Raw genomic sequence first — 18,697 nt, 5'->3', positions numbered from 1 at the left:
GAAACGTTCATAACTAAAAAGTAAATTGTCCAAAGAAGCTCAAATAGGTAACTCAGTCTAAGCTCCCTAGAATGAACTCCAAGCTCTCTGAAATCAATCAGCTTATTTTCGCCGACAAAATATACAGCAGACAAAAGGTCATACAGTTAACTAAACAATATCAGTATAGAAAGCATATAAGAAATCTGAATCTGATAACATGTTTACAAACCTAATAGCCAATAAACGGCAGTTATTACAATTATCTCCCTAGACACACAACAGCATTAAAATGGAACCACGATTGAAAGATGTCGAGATAATTCTTGTTTATTTCTTGTTTATTTAGAAATGATATAGCAAAATACAATAGCCAGTACAGATCATTTAATAAATTGTCTGGTTGAATTGATAGACGAATGTTGGAATGACAAGGGCGGAAGGCGGGTGCCTTATAAACCTATTTTTTATTAACGGAGAAGATTGTATGGAATTGGAAAATGGTAATTATAGTGATCGATGAGGGACGGAATACTTTGGCGGCTACGCCGTTTTAACAGAAGCCGATTTGGAAAGTTGTGTCATGTCATGAATAAATCTGTTCAAATTCATAAAAGAAGAACCTCCCTGCCCAACAGCTTTAAATGCCGCCTCCTTCAACTCCATGCCCCTTTTTCTCAGCTCCTGCGCTTCCTTACCCTCCATCAGTCTCCTCACGCCTTTCTCTATCTCCTCCCTTTTGATCACCAGATTTTCATCAACGTCCACGCCTTCCAAGTCAATGCCAATCTTCCACACATCCTTGCAGAAGCGGCAGTCCAGAAACTGATCACAGAAATAGGGCCATCCAAGAATGGGAATACCCATGCTCATGCTCTCCAAACACGAGTTCCACCCGCAATGGCTGAGGAACCCTCCTACGGAAGGATGAGACACAACTTTCACCTGAGGCGCCCATTTAACAATCAGTCCCCGATCTTTTGTCCTCTCTTCAAAACCCTCCGGCAGAGTTGCAGGCACGCCTCCCGCAATATCCATGCGCAAAACCCACAGGAAAGGGTGCTCACTCTTCTCCAATCCCATCGCCAGCTCCCCTAGCTGTTCGTTTGATTTGACAGCGATGCTGCCGAAGGAAACGTATATCACAGAAGCCGGCTCTTGGGCGTCGAGCCATTTCAGACAGCTCTCATCCTGCTCCAGCAAACTCCCACGCCCGTTCAAATCTTTTCCTTCCAGCAAATTGGGAAGAAATACAGGCCCTACTGCCAAAGCAGGGCAGCCATTACAGGACAGTGCGCTTACCGTCTCAGGGTTTTCCAGCTCATCGAACGTGTTGACCAACACATAGTCTGCCTTGCTTTGGAATTGGGACTCACGCAGGGCCCACTGGAATAAAACGCCCGATATGTCGGTGGCGCGATAGAAAGAAAACAGATCGCTGGGCAACAGAGGCGGAAGATTACCGGGCAAACAAGTGATCACTTTGTCCGCCCTTTTCGATTTCTCCACTGCAATCAGTTATGACAAATATTTTGAGCAATCAAAATAAAATTGAGGAAGCCTCAGTGGTATAGAATTTGTACCTTTGACAGGAATATGTCCGCGGGAGAGGAGAAGGTTGGCGTTGCACTGAGCAATTGAAGAGGCAGCGCACAATGTCCAGAAGATCACTCGGGGCACTCCCAGTTTTTTGGCCACTTGTTGAGTGCAGGACATGAAATTTTCTGTTATTATGCAGGTGATGGGAGGAGTTTTTCCGTCTGCTAAGCTGCTCAGCAAATGATGCTCCAAGACAGGGCCAAGATTTTCCATTGCGATTACGTACTCGCCAAGATTGGCGAGGCGACCATGATCTGGCGGCAACCCATCTGGAATGGTGAGAAACTTAAACGCGGGTTCTTCATCATTATGAGCTGCTTTGGACATGCACTTGTGACTCCATTCCGTGTTTACAAAAGTGATGAAAATCCCTCTTGAAGAGAGCAACTGGGCCAAATTAATGAGAGGATTGATGGTGCCTTGCGCAGGGAAAGGTACAATCACTGCGTGCAGGCCACTCATCCCCATCTTTCTAATTGCTTGAGATCAGTTGATCCCAGCCTTCATATATATACACTTCAACAAGTATTATGTGGATCTAGAATGTTAGGTGTAAATGAAATTTCTTGTATACCTACAAGACGAAGTTAAAAGTTATTGCTAAAAACAGAAAGGAAATTTTTCAAGATCAATTTATGTTGTATCAAGCAACGGTGGTCGTGCTTGAGGATGATACTTTCATGGTTTGGAAGTACATTCACCAAGAAAATAACACTATACGAGGTTCGGGTTCAATTTCGTAAATGATATAGGATGAATTTGGTGAGGTGGGATGGGTAGATGAAGAGTATAAGATGGGATCGGTAGATTAAAAGTTTGATACAAAAGCTCAAATTGGTTGATAGCCTCCACAAGTGCCTTCACATGGGTGGTGAATAAGAAAGTACTTAAAGTTTAAAGGGGAATATATGGTGGAGAATTCTTCTTTGTATTCTTTTATTTTGACATTTTCAATCAAAATTAAAATTAAAATGATAAAAAAATAATATTATATGATGTTCAAATTCATAAATGATATAAGATGATATTCAATTTATAGAATTTTGGCTATAAGATAGGATTGGTAGATTAAAAGTATGATGTGAAAGTTTAAATTGATTGAAAGCCTTAGAAGAATAATTAGAGGACAAGTGTCTTCACATGGGTGGTGAATGAGGAGTCGAAGATTCAAGGAGAATATGTGGTAGAGAATTCTTTTGATTCACCTCTCAAGAAGGAGAATACATGATAGAGAAATATTTTGAAGAAAATAGAAGGATGAGATATAAAAGATTTACTTTAGATTATCATAGTACAAGTCATTTATTCCATGTGACATGGTGCTAAAGCCTATGTCACATGAACAAGAGGACATGCCTTATCTATAAAGGCTATACCTATATACACGTGAAAATATATAAAATTTACAAAAGTTTAATCAAGGTTAATGTGTATGAATGGGGAATTAATAAACCTTGATTCATTAATTCAAAGTGGATAAATAAATAAGTTGGAATTTTGATTTGATTTTTTTGGAAAGGGAATATAAGCCTCAAGTAAATAAATCTTTACTTGAGGTGGAACTTAAATGATGATAAATAATTAAATAGTGAATCTATTAATTTTGATAAAAATAATATTTAATTAATATGTCGATGGAAATAAGATAATTAATTATTTAGATATTGATTTATTCAATCAATTATGGAAGAAATGCTCAGAAACTTAGATATTTAAGGATATATGAAATTTAGGTGTTTACAATTGTAATGAAATAGTGACTAATTATATTAACCAATAAAAAATATTCAATAATTCATTTTAATCATTATACTTTGAAGTTTAATCAACTTCCCTTGCTCTTTGTTTTTTAGTCATCCTTTTCATCTACATTGTAGTCTTGCCCAATCTTATTTCTTTCGATGTTTTCATTTTTTATTTTCTTCCTTCTTGTGCTCTCTTAGTATTTAGCATGAGTAGTTTGCATTCCATTACATTTATAATCTTAGTTCTAATGATGAATCACAAAGTGTAATATGAAATATTGATGTTAAATAAAATTACACAATTGCATCCATAAAAACTACTAATTATTATCTATCATAGTTCAAGACATGAAAAGTAGTGAATAAATGTTTGGAAGGATGTGGATTTAAAAAAATCTACTATATTTATAATAGCTAATACAAAATATTAAAAAAATTTATAATTGACATTTTGTGTAAAAGTACCATCAACATATCTATGCTCTAAATAGATAAAGTGGGTGAGGATTGAAACTCTTACATAACAACCAAACCAAGTTAAATATTAGTTATAATAATCTAATAATAGATTACTTTAAGAAATATATTTAACTTGGTTTGACAAATCATTGGAGTGTTGGTGTGAAGTGTTTGAAATTCTTGAAGTGCTGCAACAATGGTGGTGTTCTCCAAAATAATCTCCAAGAGCTCAACCTACCAAGAACGAATACCAAAACGCCAAAAAGAATCCCTTCAAATGCCTCTAACATGAAAGATAAAGGCTTGTAAAGCAATTCGGATGTCGATGTTACTACTTATCAAGTTGCCATTAATTTTATGTTCAAAGTTATTCTATATACTCTAGTCGGTTACTACTACCAAAATATTCAATCGGTATACATAGTCTAGTCGGTTCTAGAAGAAAGTAGTCTCAGAGCGTAGTATACACTGAACTGTCTACCGAGTATCATTCCATGTCTACCGAGCAGCAAAGATGACACACCGAGTTGACATTCACCGAGTGAAATGTGTTACTAGATTCATTGAACTTGGACATACATATGAAAACGTGTTACAAGATTGAGGCACATAGAACTGTTATCACATTGGAAATTGCACTTAAAGATTGTGTATGATTTTGAGGTCATCTAACCAATGAAATATTTTGCATGGTTATTCATTCGATAAAATATATTTGGAAGATTGAAGCAATGAATGGATCACCGATATAATAAATCTATTTAGACAACATGGATTAAGATCAGATACATACATGTTCCATGACAGGAAGGAAGATATAGAAATATATGAAGCAAGACATGTGAAAGAACTAAGTGTTATGACTATTATAGGGACACAAAGGTCATTGAGAAGGATTTCAGAGAACAGTCAAAGAACAAAGTAAACAAAAGGGTTTACCGAGCTACTATATGGGTTACCGAGGTATGCTATAAGCAAGGTAATCTTATTCTGAGCACATAGAATCTGCTATAACATTCCAGATGTAAAGTTGAAGATATTTATAATGATTTTACTGTAATGTTTTGAAGTTGTAAGAGAAACCTTTAACAGGGTAGAAGACTCTAATTAAGTCTATAAATTGTAAAGCCTCTAACCAGGTGCAACATTTAGATTAAGTGTTGTAAAATCTTTTAGCAAGGTAGATCTAACAGACCTTGATACTCCTAACAAAATAAGCTATCAGAAATAGCTAAACATGTAGCTCTAACTGAGCAACCTTTATTATTGCAGTGGTGAAGTTGTGGGTGCCATCCCCACTACAATTTTTCTCTCTAACCAAGAGTTTCTGCGTAACCAAAATATATGTGTTATGGAGTGAATCATGTATGATTGCTACTTATTTGTTTTAGCTTTATATTATGCTACTGCACTATTCAGTTTATGCATAATAGTAAAGTTCTTATTGGAAAAAGGTTTTGAAGTACTGATTCACCCCTCCCCTCTCAGTACATTAGCTTTCCATATTGGGCCTAACAATTGGTATCAGAGCTTCAATCTTGGAAAAGGGTTTAACTACCTAAAGAGAAAGATCTTATTAATGGAAGGCTATAAACAATCTCAGAGGATTGTATATCTGCAAGAAGAGCTAGATCATGCTAATCAAGTGATTGCAAACATGCAAAGGTAAATGCAAAAATCTGTGAAAGTGAGAAGAAGATTATCTGATGATTTGTAGGACTCTCAAGAGTTAGTGGAACAAATTGAGACATCATCTGAGAACAATATGTTTGAAGAGACTGAAGAATTGATTGGAGTATTGAAAGAAAAGAACAAAGCACTGGCTGATCAACTAAAAGCAATGAAAAGAGAACATGAACATTTCAGCACATAGATGACTAAAAATCTTAATGCATTGAGGACAGCCAAGAATGAAGTAAGAGATCTAGAAAGAGAGAAACAACAACTTGAAGTCTTAGTATCTGATAAGGATGCTGAAATCACAAGGATGACTGGAATTCAACAAAACCTGTCAAATCAACTAGGTTTTTGCACATCATGAAGCAAATCTGAAGGATGGTGAGAATCAAGCATTGAAACTTGAAGTATCAAGGTTGACCAATGAACTTGAAATAGAAAAGAAATCCAAAGAAACACTAAAGAAGAGTTATGAAGCATCAAAGATGTTGGATGAGCAACTGAATACAAGAAGACCCAACAAAGATGCAGGACTTGGTTACAAAGGAAAAGACTCTACCGAGAAGGGAATCCATACTACCGAGAGAGGAGAATCATCAAAGCAAGATGGAATCAAGAAGAACATCAAGAGAAAGAAGTCCATTTGCAACTACTGTGGAAATCAAGGTCACACTGCCAACATGTGCCAAATCAGAAAAGTTAAGTAACCGAATGTCACTAAGTCGAATGGTTATTGTTACAATTGCAATAAATATGATCACACATCTAATAAATGTAGGACAAAGTTTGTTAACAATTATCAGAAGGCAAAATTCAAAGGGTTTTGTAAAAACTACAATAGATATAGACATAGTACCAAGAAGTGTTGGCTTAAGCAAAAGAACTATATGTGGTCTGCACACCAAACAAATGCTAGAGGTTACCGAACTCACACAAATCCGTACCAATAGTATTTTGTAGTACCATTGGATTACAATACAAGGGTATGGTGTGAATGTTGTGGAAGATATGGACATATAAGTGCCAACTACTTTATAAGGTTTGGGATGAACAACCGAAGATCATGGAGAAATCCTGGTATGGCATGTTTTCATTGTCACAAAGTTGGACACTTGGTTGGAGATTGCAGAGATCAACCTCAAAAAGACACTGAGGAAATAAAAGAAAAATTAAAGATGATTTGGAAAAAGAAGGAAATTGTGTCAATTGATGAGAGCACCTTACCTACCGAGTTTGGTGCACCTATTCCAAATTAATCAATAAAGGTATGAAGGGACTGCATTCTCTCAAGGTTAAATCTTAACAGGTCCTATTCTATTATGTACTTAATTCAAAATCTACATAATTAAAGATGTACTCGTAAGTTTGAAATTCTATCAAAGTCTTTTGGAGCACTATACAGAAACCTGTCAAGTCGATGAATACAGGAAACCTATCGAGTCGGTAAATGAAGGAAGTTTGGTTACTTGGTTAAAGAACAAAAGGAAAGAAGGTTTAGTGGAACCGAGTGCATTTAATGTTTTTGACTAACCTGCACAGAGCCCGATAAGGTATACTATGTACTTAAAGCATTTTTGTGGTCATTTTTACTTACCAAGTTTTTGAGAGAGGAGAACAAAGCGAATCTAAGGTGATCAAACCATCTACAAAGCAAATTCAAGGTATTTACATCAATCTCAATGCAGTGTTAAGCTGGTTTACCGATCTTATTAAGTTCTCATTATCTGCTAAGTGTGAAGCATCTGCCATTTGAAATCAATCAGCTCTTTTTTGCCTTCAAAAGCTCATATAGTTAGATAGACAATATCAGTGTAGAAAACATACATAAAATCTGAATCTGATAACATGTTTCCAAACATATTAGCCAATGAACGATGGTTATTACACGATCCTCCGAATACGTGATAATAGTCTCCATGATTACACTGCAGCATTCAAATGGAACCTTGATTGAAAGATATCAAGACAATTCTTGTCTTATTTAGAAATGAAATAGTCCTACTGTAGAAAAATACAATAGCCAGTACAGATCATATAATAAATCATCTGCTCGAACTGATAGATGAATGATGAGATGCCTAGGGCAGAAGAGAGGTGCTTTATAAACATATTTTTGTGAACGGAGAAGATTGTATGAAATTAGGAGATGGATGGAATGCTTTGGTGGCTAAACCGTTTTAATGGAAGCTGATTTGGAAAGTTGTATCAGGTCATGAATAAACTTGTTCAAATTTGTAAAAGAAGAACCTTCCTACCCAATAGCTTTAAATGCTACCTTCTTCAACTCAATGCCCCTTTTTCAAATCTCCTCCTCTTGGGGACCCTCCATCAATCTCATCACGCCTTTCTCAATCTCCTCCCTTTTGATCACTAGATTTTCATCAACGTCCACGCCTTCCAAGTCAATGCCAATCTTCCACACATCCTTACAAAAGCGGCAATCCAGAAACTGATCAGTGTAATAGGGCCATCCAAGCATGGGAATTCCCAGGCTCACGCTCTCCAAATGCGAGTTCCACCCGCAATGGCTGAGGAACCCTCCTACAGAAGGATGAGACAAAAATTTCACCCGCGGCACCCATTTCACAATCATTCCATGATCTTTTGTCCTCTCTTTAAAACCCTCTAGCAGAGTTGCAGGTATGCCTCCCGCAATATCCATGCGTAACACCCATAGAAAAGGGTGCTCACTCTTCTCTAATCTCATCACCAACTCCTCCATCTATTCATTTGATTTTACAGCGATGTTGTCGAAGGAAATGTATATCACAAAAGCTAGCTCTTGGGCATCGAGCCATTTCAAATAGCTCTCGTCCTACTCCAAAAAACTCCCACGCCCATTCAAATATCCTCCTTCCAAAAAATTGGGAAGAAATACAAGCCCTATTGCCAAAGTAGGGCAACCATTATAGGACAGTCCGCTTACCGTCTCACGGGTTCTAGCTCATCAAACGTGTTGACCAGCACATAGTCTTCCTTGCTTTAGAATTGGGACTCATGCAAAAACCACTGGAATAAAACACTCGACGTTTCAGTAGCACGATAGAAATAAAATAGATCGCTCGGCAAAAGAGGCAAAAGATTACTAGGAAAACAAGCGATCACTTTGTCTGCCCTCTTCGATTCCTCCATTGCAATCAGTTATGAGAAATATTTCAAGCAATCAAAATAAAACTGAGGAAGCTTTAGTGGGATAGAATTTTTACCTTTGACAAGAATATGTCTGTGGGAGAGGATAAGGTTAGCGTTGCAATAGAAGAGGCAACACACAAAAGATCACTATACCCGCCAAAATACCCTAGAAAAATAATCCATAATCTACTAAAAAATGGAGATAATAATTATTTTTTTAAAACATCCATTACTTCTATGTTAACACTAATTGTACATTAATGCAACATTAACTAGATACAAGGCTACATATATCAACATGATCATACCATAGAACCATATTACACAAGTGGAATTAAATCATCTAAACATTAACATATCACCAAATAAACTCTCACAAACATGATCATTCCCTAGGATATCTCAACGTTACTACTTGACATATTTCCAACACATAACTTATCCCTCTAGAATGTCCTATTCTATCATCCAACAAATCATTTACTTTTCATACAACTAGGATGAACAATATCACATATGCATATCTCTTTCACAACACATTTCCTTAGGTTCCTTTTGAAACACTAACCTAATGATCTGAATACACATGCTTCCATTCTCATAAACATCATAGATCTATTTAACCATTTCCTCTAGATTACTCCTATTTACTTTAAATGAGATTTATAACAACAATATTATTCTTTCCAATATGAATTCCATAAGATTACATATCACAACACTATCTCACAAATTCAAATGCAATATGAATACATAAACACTAACTCTTTCTTTTCCACATAGAACTCGTAAAATCTTATTACATTATGAATGTCCAATACATCAAGAAATAATAAATGAATACTTCTCCTAATCCACTACATCATGTCCTATTTCAATTTCATCTACAAATACATGAAGATACATATCTCAAATCTACATAATCTTTTTTACATATATAAATCACCATGATACAATGTACATAGAAATTAGCTCCAAAAATCCAATCCACATATGCTAGCATCCAAGAAGAACATTCCAATGGAAGAAGGCAGTCAACCACTTGACCATGAGGAACCAAATAGGAACCACCCCTCGTGCTAGGAGATGACATGGGGTTCAAACTCACACTCAAGACCTATCCTGACACCTAACAACCAAGGGATTCAACATGACATCACATGACAACATCAAGAATCAAAGATCGAATCACAACATAAGGCTAATCAACAATAAACCTTCTAGAGGTGTAATGAACAAAACACGACATATGGATACTGGACACATGTAGGGAAGAGTGTCATGACATCCTAGCCTCACATGGAATCTACCTCAACCTTAGATCCAAACAAGGGAGGTCAGTCTACCGTACCAACACTCTTCCCAATAATAGATTCCAAAACTATCTCCTTGAAATCTATTATCCCAAAATCATCTCCCTTGGACCCACCATTGGCGTACACAACTCAAATTTATTATCTTGATTATGTGAATTCCTAGTTATCCAAACCCACTAATCAGTTGTTATTATTGTTATCACTTGAAATTACAACATAAACTCTTCATGTGGCTCCTTAGGTCTAACCCCCTTCCTATAGATCTATTGCTCAAGACCTAGGTTCAACACATGCAAGAACCCACTCTCGCAGCCATGGACCATAAACATAGGGTAGAACATAACAAGATACATCACACTAACAACATTAAGCTCATCATGGAATGCATCTAAAACTCACTACAAATCTAATACAACTAAATCACAAAATTAACCATCAACATGCAATCCAACAATCGCTTATCAAGAACCAAGCCATAACCTCATTATGCCAAATGCAACAATAAAGAAAGCCTCCAGAATATCAAATGCACATAGACAAGAGAAATACATGAATCCAATAACATAGCACACTCCTCTACAATGAGGCATATCATATCCGCTTACTGAAGCTGCAAATAAACCTTCCTCAATAGCAAGGACACACTCAAGTTGCTCAAGAAACATATCAATAGCTTAATGGACAAGCACACAACCACTTGCCAGAGCCAAATTGGATTAATACGCATAAAAATGAATAGCACAGTGCCCAAAAACCATCAAATATGACAAATCAAGCCTCTAGAATGAAAAAAAAAGCAAAGAAATAAAACTGAGAACTTTAAGACTGACTCAAAAATAGTCTGATCCTACTTTGGCACTTTTGTACCCCAAAATGGTGCTTTTTGACTTGAAGTGGCCGTTGTCTTCTATTTTAGTGCTTTTGTATTAGGGATGCAACTTGTAGAAAAGGAGAGATGGAAGCATTCAAACTTTCCCAGATTTGGGTAGTGGCTCAATCAGGGTCTAAAATCAGCCTAGAACTCATAAAAATTCATCAAAAATCCAGAATAGGGTTTACACAATGTTAATATGATCATATAACCAATAATTTAACTACAATCAACAAATATGCGGACAAGAAAGTGTCGCAGAGACAACCATATTAAAAAAAATACAATAGGAGATCACTGGACAATAAGAGGTCTTGACAAATGATTCACAAGGGCAATACTAGCCTCCACAAATCAAAAACCATCACATAAAACATTCACAAGGAGAAAATAGTCATAAAATCACATTTCAAAATATCCATTTCCAACATTGCTAAAAATCATAATTCGTAATTTGAATGCAAGATTTTTGAACTTATTTCCTTCAATCAAATCAATAATAAACAACTGAAATTGCTCCCAAATTTTTCCAAAATAATCTTTTGGCAAACACTTGCAGACAATCTTTCCTGGAATTCAAAACTAAGAATAAAGCAATTAGATCCAACCTAGAAAAACAAGAAAAGGCAATGAAAATTCCATAAAGAATTATCCAATTCTAGCAAGCTCCAAGCGCAATCCAAATCAAAATCCAAAATACAAATCCTTCAAGCAAATCTGTAAAATTTATCCTGAAAGCCAAGCTCCCGTGAATGCACAGGAAACCAAATATTAAACCCAAAACATTAATAAAACTCACCCAATCAGAATAATCCTAAAAACAATATATTATACCAACAGTTTGAGGTAAATAATAAACAAATATATTATTTACCTACCTCCCTCCATTCGACCAATTAGATAAAAGGGTAGGTAGATTTAATAGAAAATCAATTTAATCAAGGGGTAAAAAGACAATTAATTAAATAGTAACTTACATACTCAAGATAAAATACCATTCACAAATAACAATATTATTTATTCACCCAATAAATAATAAACTACAACATAAATTAAATAAATAACCATGGATAATAATATTTGTCCATTACTAAAATACCAATGTCTTGTTTAAATAATATTAATTAATTAAATACCAATAATTAAATAAATAACCATAAATAATAATAATAATAATAATAGAAAATCCAAAAAGGAATCATTAAATAAATAAAATAAAATAAATAAGAAGTCCAACAATTAATAATCAATAAAACTCAATTAAAATATAAATAAATAAAATCCATTAGACAATAAACAATAAATAATAATTAAGCTCTTCTTAAACAATAAATCAAATGTTAAATAAATTAAAATAAACATCAATCTAGTAAAAGATAAATATTAAATAATTAAACAATCACAAATCTCCAAATATGAATAATCATAGACTCACATCACCTTACGTCAATAAGGGGATGATCAACAACTCAAGACTCTAACATGAACTTGTGTCGTAGCGCAACTAACAAGGTATACAACTTAGACCTAGAGTGTGTGAGGGAAACTATGTCATCTTCAACAACTTGCCATTGGGATAGAGACACACTCAAACCTATAAACCTAGGTGGAGTCAGTGTCTAGTACCTGCAAACTTGCATCCAACACTAACAAAACATATGCAATACATATAAATCATAACAAACAGACATGTGATAGAGAATCGCGATGAAATATCCTGATCACTATGAGTGATATGACATTGCCTCTACTCACGAAGACAGTCACACAATATAACATCAAAACATCGCATAAAATCATGATCATGATATAGGGTTAGTACCATCATAGCATCATAAGTCATATAGTCCACATGAATAATGAACACATATAAATCCATCCATCATGGTTATATTATGTATTGACATCTGCAAGAACCATCAAATGTCATATGTCATATAATATGTCTCTCATCATCAGTCATATAAATCTCCAAACAACATGAGTAATATTAAATAACATAAATCTACAAAGAGAATCTAGCATCATCGAAACAATCTAAGATAGAAATGGAGTCACAAATAACCATCTAAGTATCCTCCATATGTCTATATAAGTCTATCAATATGCAAATCAAAATGCATGTCTACGAGGGACACTATAGGGAACTTCCAGTTTGTTGGCCAGTTGGTGAGTGTAGGACATGAAACTTTCTAGTTATCCGTTTTTCCATCTGATAAGAAACCCTCATCAAGGAAGAGACAAGGTGAGAACCGAGGGGCAGCTCAAAACCAGATCCGAAGGCCACCACTAGAAAAGACACATAGGCAATATCCCGAGCCAAACCCTACACCAAGCACCCAAAGACAAAAGACTGCAACCAAATCTTGCTAAGGAGAATAGGGGAGAGAAAGGAAAGAAGGGAGGAGGGGAAGAAAAACCTGACCCCTCCCACAACCACTCCAACCAACACGAGCACATCTTCTACCAACCCTCCACACCTAACCTAGGCCACACCCACACCAAGATCCGTGCAGAAAAAATCATCGAGAGCAAGCATAGGAACAACGCACAAACACCCTCATCCTCCACCCAAGCAAAGACAAAAACAACGAGGTCCTTTCCGAAGGAAAATGAACCTCCAAACACCGTAAAACCCATAGATACACAAACCAGAACTGGAGACCCAGAAGCCATCCCAAACTGCAAAAGCCTTGACACAAAACCCTCTTTTTGACTTGGAGTGGCCGTTGTCTTCTATTTTAGCGCTTTTGTATTAGGGATGCAACTTGTAGAAAAGGAGAGATGGAAGCATTCAAACTTTCCCAGATTTGGGTAGTGGCTCAATCAAGGTCTAAAATCAGCCTAGAACTAATAAAAATTCATCAAAAATCCATAATAGGGTTTACACAATGTTAATATGATCATATAACCAATAGTTTAACTACAATCAACAAATATGCACACAAGAAAGTGTCGCAGAGACAACCATATTAAAAAAAATACAATAGGAGATCACTGGACAATAAGAGGTCTTGAAAAATGATTCACAAGGGCAATACAAGCCTCCACAAATCAAAAACCATCACATAAAACATTCACAAGGAGAAAATAGTCATAAAATCATATTTCAAAACATCCATTTCCAACCTTGCTAAAAATCATAATTCGTAATTTGAATCCAAGATTTTTCAACTTATTTCCTTCAATCAAATCAATAATAAACAACTGAAATTGCTCCCAAATTTTTCCAAAATAATCTTTTGGCAAACACTTGCAGACAATCTTTCCTGGAATTCAAAACTAAGAATAAAGCAATTAGATCCAACCTAGAAAACCAAGCAAAGGCAATGAAAATTCCATAAAGAATTATCCAATTCTAGCAAGCTCCAAGCGCAATCCAAATCAAAATCCAAAATACAAATCCTTCAAGCAAATCTGTAAAATTTATCCTGAAAGCCAAGCTCCCGTGAATGCACAGGAAACCAAAAATTAAACCCAAAACATTAATAAAACTCAACCAATCAGAATAATCCTAAAAACAATATATTATACCAACAGTTTGAGGGAAATAATAAACAAATATATTATTTACCTACCTCCCTCCATTCGACCAATTAGATAAAAGGGTAGGTAGATTTAATAGAAAATCAATTTAATCAAGGGGTAAAAAGACAATTAATTAAATAGTAACTTACATACTCAAGATAAAATACCATTCACAAATAACAAAATTTTTTATTCACCCAATAAATAATAAACCACAACATAAATTAAATAAATAACCATGGATAATAATATTTGTCCATTACTAAAATACCAATGTCTTGTTTAAATAATATTAATTAATTAAATACCAATAATTAAATAAATAACCTTAAATAATAATAATAATAATAGAAAATCCAAAAAGGAATCATTAAATAAATAAAATAAAATAAATATGAAGTCCAACAATTAATAATCAATAAAACTCAATTAAAATATAAATAAATAAAATCCATTAGACAATAAACAATAAATAATAATTAAGCTCTTCTTAAACAATAAATCAAATGTTAAATAAATTAAAATAAACATCAATCTAATAAAAGATAAATATTAAATAATTAAACAATCACAAATCTCCAAATATGAATAATCATAGACTCACATCACCTTACGTCAGTAAGGGGATGATCAACAACTCAAGACTCTAACATGAACTTGTGTCGTAGCGCAACTAACAAGGTATACAACTTAGACCTAGAGTGTGTGAGGGAAACTATGTCATCTTCAACAACTTGCCATTGGGATAGAGACACACTCAAACCTATAAACCTAGGTGGAGTCAGTGTCTAGTACCTGCGAACCTGCATCCAACACTAACAAAACATATGCAATACATATAAATCATAACAAACAGACATGTGATAGAGAATCGCGATGAAATATCCTGATCACTATGAGTGATATGACATCACCTCTACTCACGAAGACAGTCACACAATATAACATCAAAACATCACATAAAATCATGATCATGATATAGGGTTAGTACCATCATAGCATCATAAGTCATATAGTCCACATGAATAATGAACACATATAAATCCATCCATCATGGTTATATTATGTATTGACATCTACAAGAACCATCAAATGTCATATGTCATATAATATGTCTATCATCATCAGTCATATAAATCTCCAAACAACATGAGTAATATTAAATAACATAAATCCACAAAGAGAATCTAGCATCATCGATACAATCTAAGATAGAAATGGAGTCACAAATAACCATCTAAGTATCCTCCATATGTCTATATAAGTCTATCAATATGCAAATCAAAATGCATGTCTACGAGGGACACTATAGGGAACTTCCAGTTTGTTGGCCACTTGGTGAGTGTAAGACATGAAACTTTCTAGTTATCCGTTTTTCCATCTCATAAGAAACCCTCATCAAGGAAGAGACAAGGAGAGAACCGAGGGGCAGCTCAAAACCAGATCCGAAGGCCACCACTAGAAAAGACACATAGGCAATATCTCGAGCCAAACCCTACACCAAGCACCCAAAGACAAAAGACTGCAACCAAATCTTGCTAAGGAGAATAGGGGAGAGAAAGGAAAGAAGGGAGGAGGGGAAGAAAAACCTGACCCCTCCCACAACCACTCCAACCAACACGAGCACATCTTCTACCAACCCTCCACACCTAACCTAGGCCACACCCATGCCAAGATCCGTGCAGAAAAAATCATCGAGAGCCAGCATAAGAACAATGCACAAACACCCTCATCCTCCACCCAAGCAAAGACAAAAACAATGAGGTCCTTTCCGAAGGAAAATGAACCTCCAAATACCGCAAAACCCATAGATACACAAACCAGAACTGGAGACCTAGAAGCCATCCCAAACTGCAAAAGTCCTGACACAAAACCCTCTTTTTGACTTGGAGTGGCCGTTGTCTTCTATTTTAGCGCTTTTGTATTAGGGATGCAACTTGTAGAAAAGGAGAGATGGAAGCATTCAAACTTTCCCAGATTTGGGTAGTGGCTCAATCAGGGTCTAAAATCAGCCTAGAACTCATAAAAATTCATCAAAAATCCAGAATAGGGTTTACACAATGTTAATATGATCATATAACAAATAATTTAACTACAATCAACAATTATGCACACAAGAAAGTGTCGCAGAGACAACCATATTAAAAAAAATACAATAGGAGATCACTGGACAATAAGAGGTCTTGAAAAATGATTCACAAGGGCAATACAAGCCTCCACAAATCAAAAACCATCACATAAAACATTCACAAGGAGAAAATAGTCATAAAATCACATTTCAAAATATCCATTTCGAACATTGCTAAAAATCATAATTCATAATTTGAATGCAAGATTTTTCAACTTATTTCCTTCAATCAAATCAATAATAAACAACTGAAATTGCTCCCAAATTTTTCCAAAATAATCTTTTGGCAAACACTTGCAGACAATCTTTCCTGGAATTCAAAACTAAGAATAAAGCAATTAGATCCAACCTAGAAAACCAAGCAAAGGCAATGAAAATTCCATAAAGAATTATCCAATTCTAGCAAGCTCCAAGCGCAATCCAAATCAAAATCCAAAATACAAATCCTTCAAGCAAATCTGTAAAATTTATCCTGAAAGCCAAGCTCCCGTGAATGCACAGGAAACAAAAAATTAAACCCAGAACATTAATAAAACTCAACCAATCAGAATAATCCTAAAAACAATATATTATACCAACAATTTGAGGGAAATAATAAACAAATATATTATTTACCTACCTCCCTCCATTCGACCAATTAGATAAAAGGGTAGGTAGATTTAATAGAAAATCAATTTAATCAAGGGGTAAAACAAAAATTAATTAAATAGTAACTTACATACTCAAGATAAAATACCATTCACAAATAACCATATTATTTATTCACCCAATAAATAATAAACCACAACATAAATTAAATAAATAACCATGGATAATAATATTTGTCCATTACTAAAATACCAATGTCTTGTTTAAATAATATTAATTAATTAAATACCAATAATTAAATAAATAACCTTAAATAATAATAATAATAATAATAGAAAATCCAAAAAGGAATCATTAAATAAATAAAATAAAATAAATATGAAGTCCAACAATTAATAATCAATAAAACTCAATTAGAATATAAATAAATAAAATCCATTAGACAATAAACAATAAATAATAATTAAGCTCTTCTTAAACAATAAATCAAATGTTAAATAAATTAAAATAAACATCAATCTAATAAAAGATAAATATTAAATAATTAAACAATCACAAATCTCCAAATATGAATAATCATAGACTCACATCACCTTACGTCAGTAAGGGGATGATCAACAACTCAAGACTCTAACATGAACTTGTGTCGTAGCGCAACTAACAAGGTATACAACTTAGACCTAGAGTGTGTGAGGGAAACTATGTCATCTTCAACAACTTGCCATTGGGATAGAGACACACTCAAACCTATAAACCTAGGTGGAGTCAGTGTCTAGTACCTGCGAACCTGCATCCAACACTAACAAAACATATGCAATACATATAAATCATAACAAACAGACATGTGATAGAGAATCGCGATGAAATATCCTGATCACTATGAGTGATATGACATCGCCTCTACTCACGAAGACAGTCACACAATATAACATCAAAACATTGCATAAAATCATGATCATGATATAGGGTTAGTACCATCATAGCATCATAAGTCATATAGTCCCCATGAATAATGAACACATATAAATCCATCCATCATGGTTATATTATGTATTGACATCTGCAAGAACCATCAAATGTCATATGTCATATAATATGTCTATCATCATCAGTCATATAAATTTCCAAACAACATGAGTAATATTAAATAACATAAATCCACAAAGAGAATCGAGCATCATCGATACACCATCTAAGTATCCTCCATATGTCTATATAAGTCTATCAATATGTCTATATAAGTCTATCAATATGCAAATCAAAATGCATGTCTACGAGGGACACTATAGGGAACTTCCAGTTTGTTGGCCACTTGGTGAGTGTAGGACATGAAACTTTCTAGTTATCCGTTTTTCCATCTCATAAGAAACCCTCATCAAGGAAGAGACAAGGAGAGAACTGAGCGGCAGCTCAAAACCAGATCCGAAGGCCACCACTAGAAAAGACACACAGGCAATATCCCAAGCCAAACCCTACACCAAGCACCCAAAGAAAAAAGACTGCAACCAATTCTTGCTAAGGAGAATAGGGGAGAGAAAGGAAAGAAGGGAGGAGGGGAAGAAAAACCTGACCCCTCCCACAACCACTCCAACCAACACAAGCACATCTTCTACCAACCCTCCACACCTAACCTAGGCCACACCCACGCCAAGATCTGCGCATAAAAAATCATCGA

At 34.9% G+C, this 18,697-nt stretch overlaps 2 protein-coding genes across 2 annotated transcripts; both read right to left on the bottom strand.

The window, feature by feature from the left end:
- Positions 1-522: 522 nt before the first annotated feature.
- On the bottom strand, positions 523-2,046 carry LOC131056167 (linamarin synthase 2-like). The gene is made up of 2 exons (XM_057990519.2): positions 1,563-2,046; positions 523-1,487 (listed from the first exon to the last, which is right to left on the bottom strand). Exons 1-2 carry the CDS (start codon positions 2,044-2,046, stop codon positions 523-525), a joined length of 1,449 nt encoding a protein of 482 aa, XP_057846502.2.
- A 5,712-nt stretch (positions 2,047-7,758) lies between these two features.
- On the bottom strand, positions 7,759-8,121 carry LOC131056171 (UDP-glycosyltransferase 85A1-like). The gene has a single exon (XM_057990523.2). The coding sequence runs from the start codon at positions 8,119-8,121 to the stop codon at positions 7,759-7,761; it is 363 nt and encodes a 120-aa protein (XP_057846506.2).
- Positions 8,122-18,697: the final 10,576 nt, after the last annotated feature.

The sequence above is a fragment of the Cryptomeria japonica genome, chromosome 1, assembly GCF_030272615.1.
Source record: "Cryptomeria japonica chromosome 1, Sugi_1.0, whole genome shotgun sequence".
Classification (NCBI taxonomy): Eukaryota; Viridiplantae; Streptophyta; class Pinopsida; order Cupressales; family Cupressaceae; genus Cryptomeria; species Cryptomeria japonica.
Note: the sequence above shows the minus strand (reverse complement) of the source record. Positions and strands in the feature narration are given on the sequence as shown.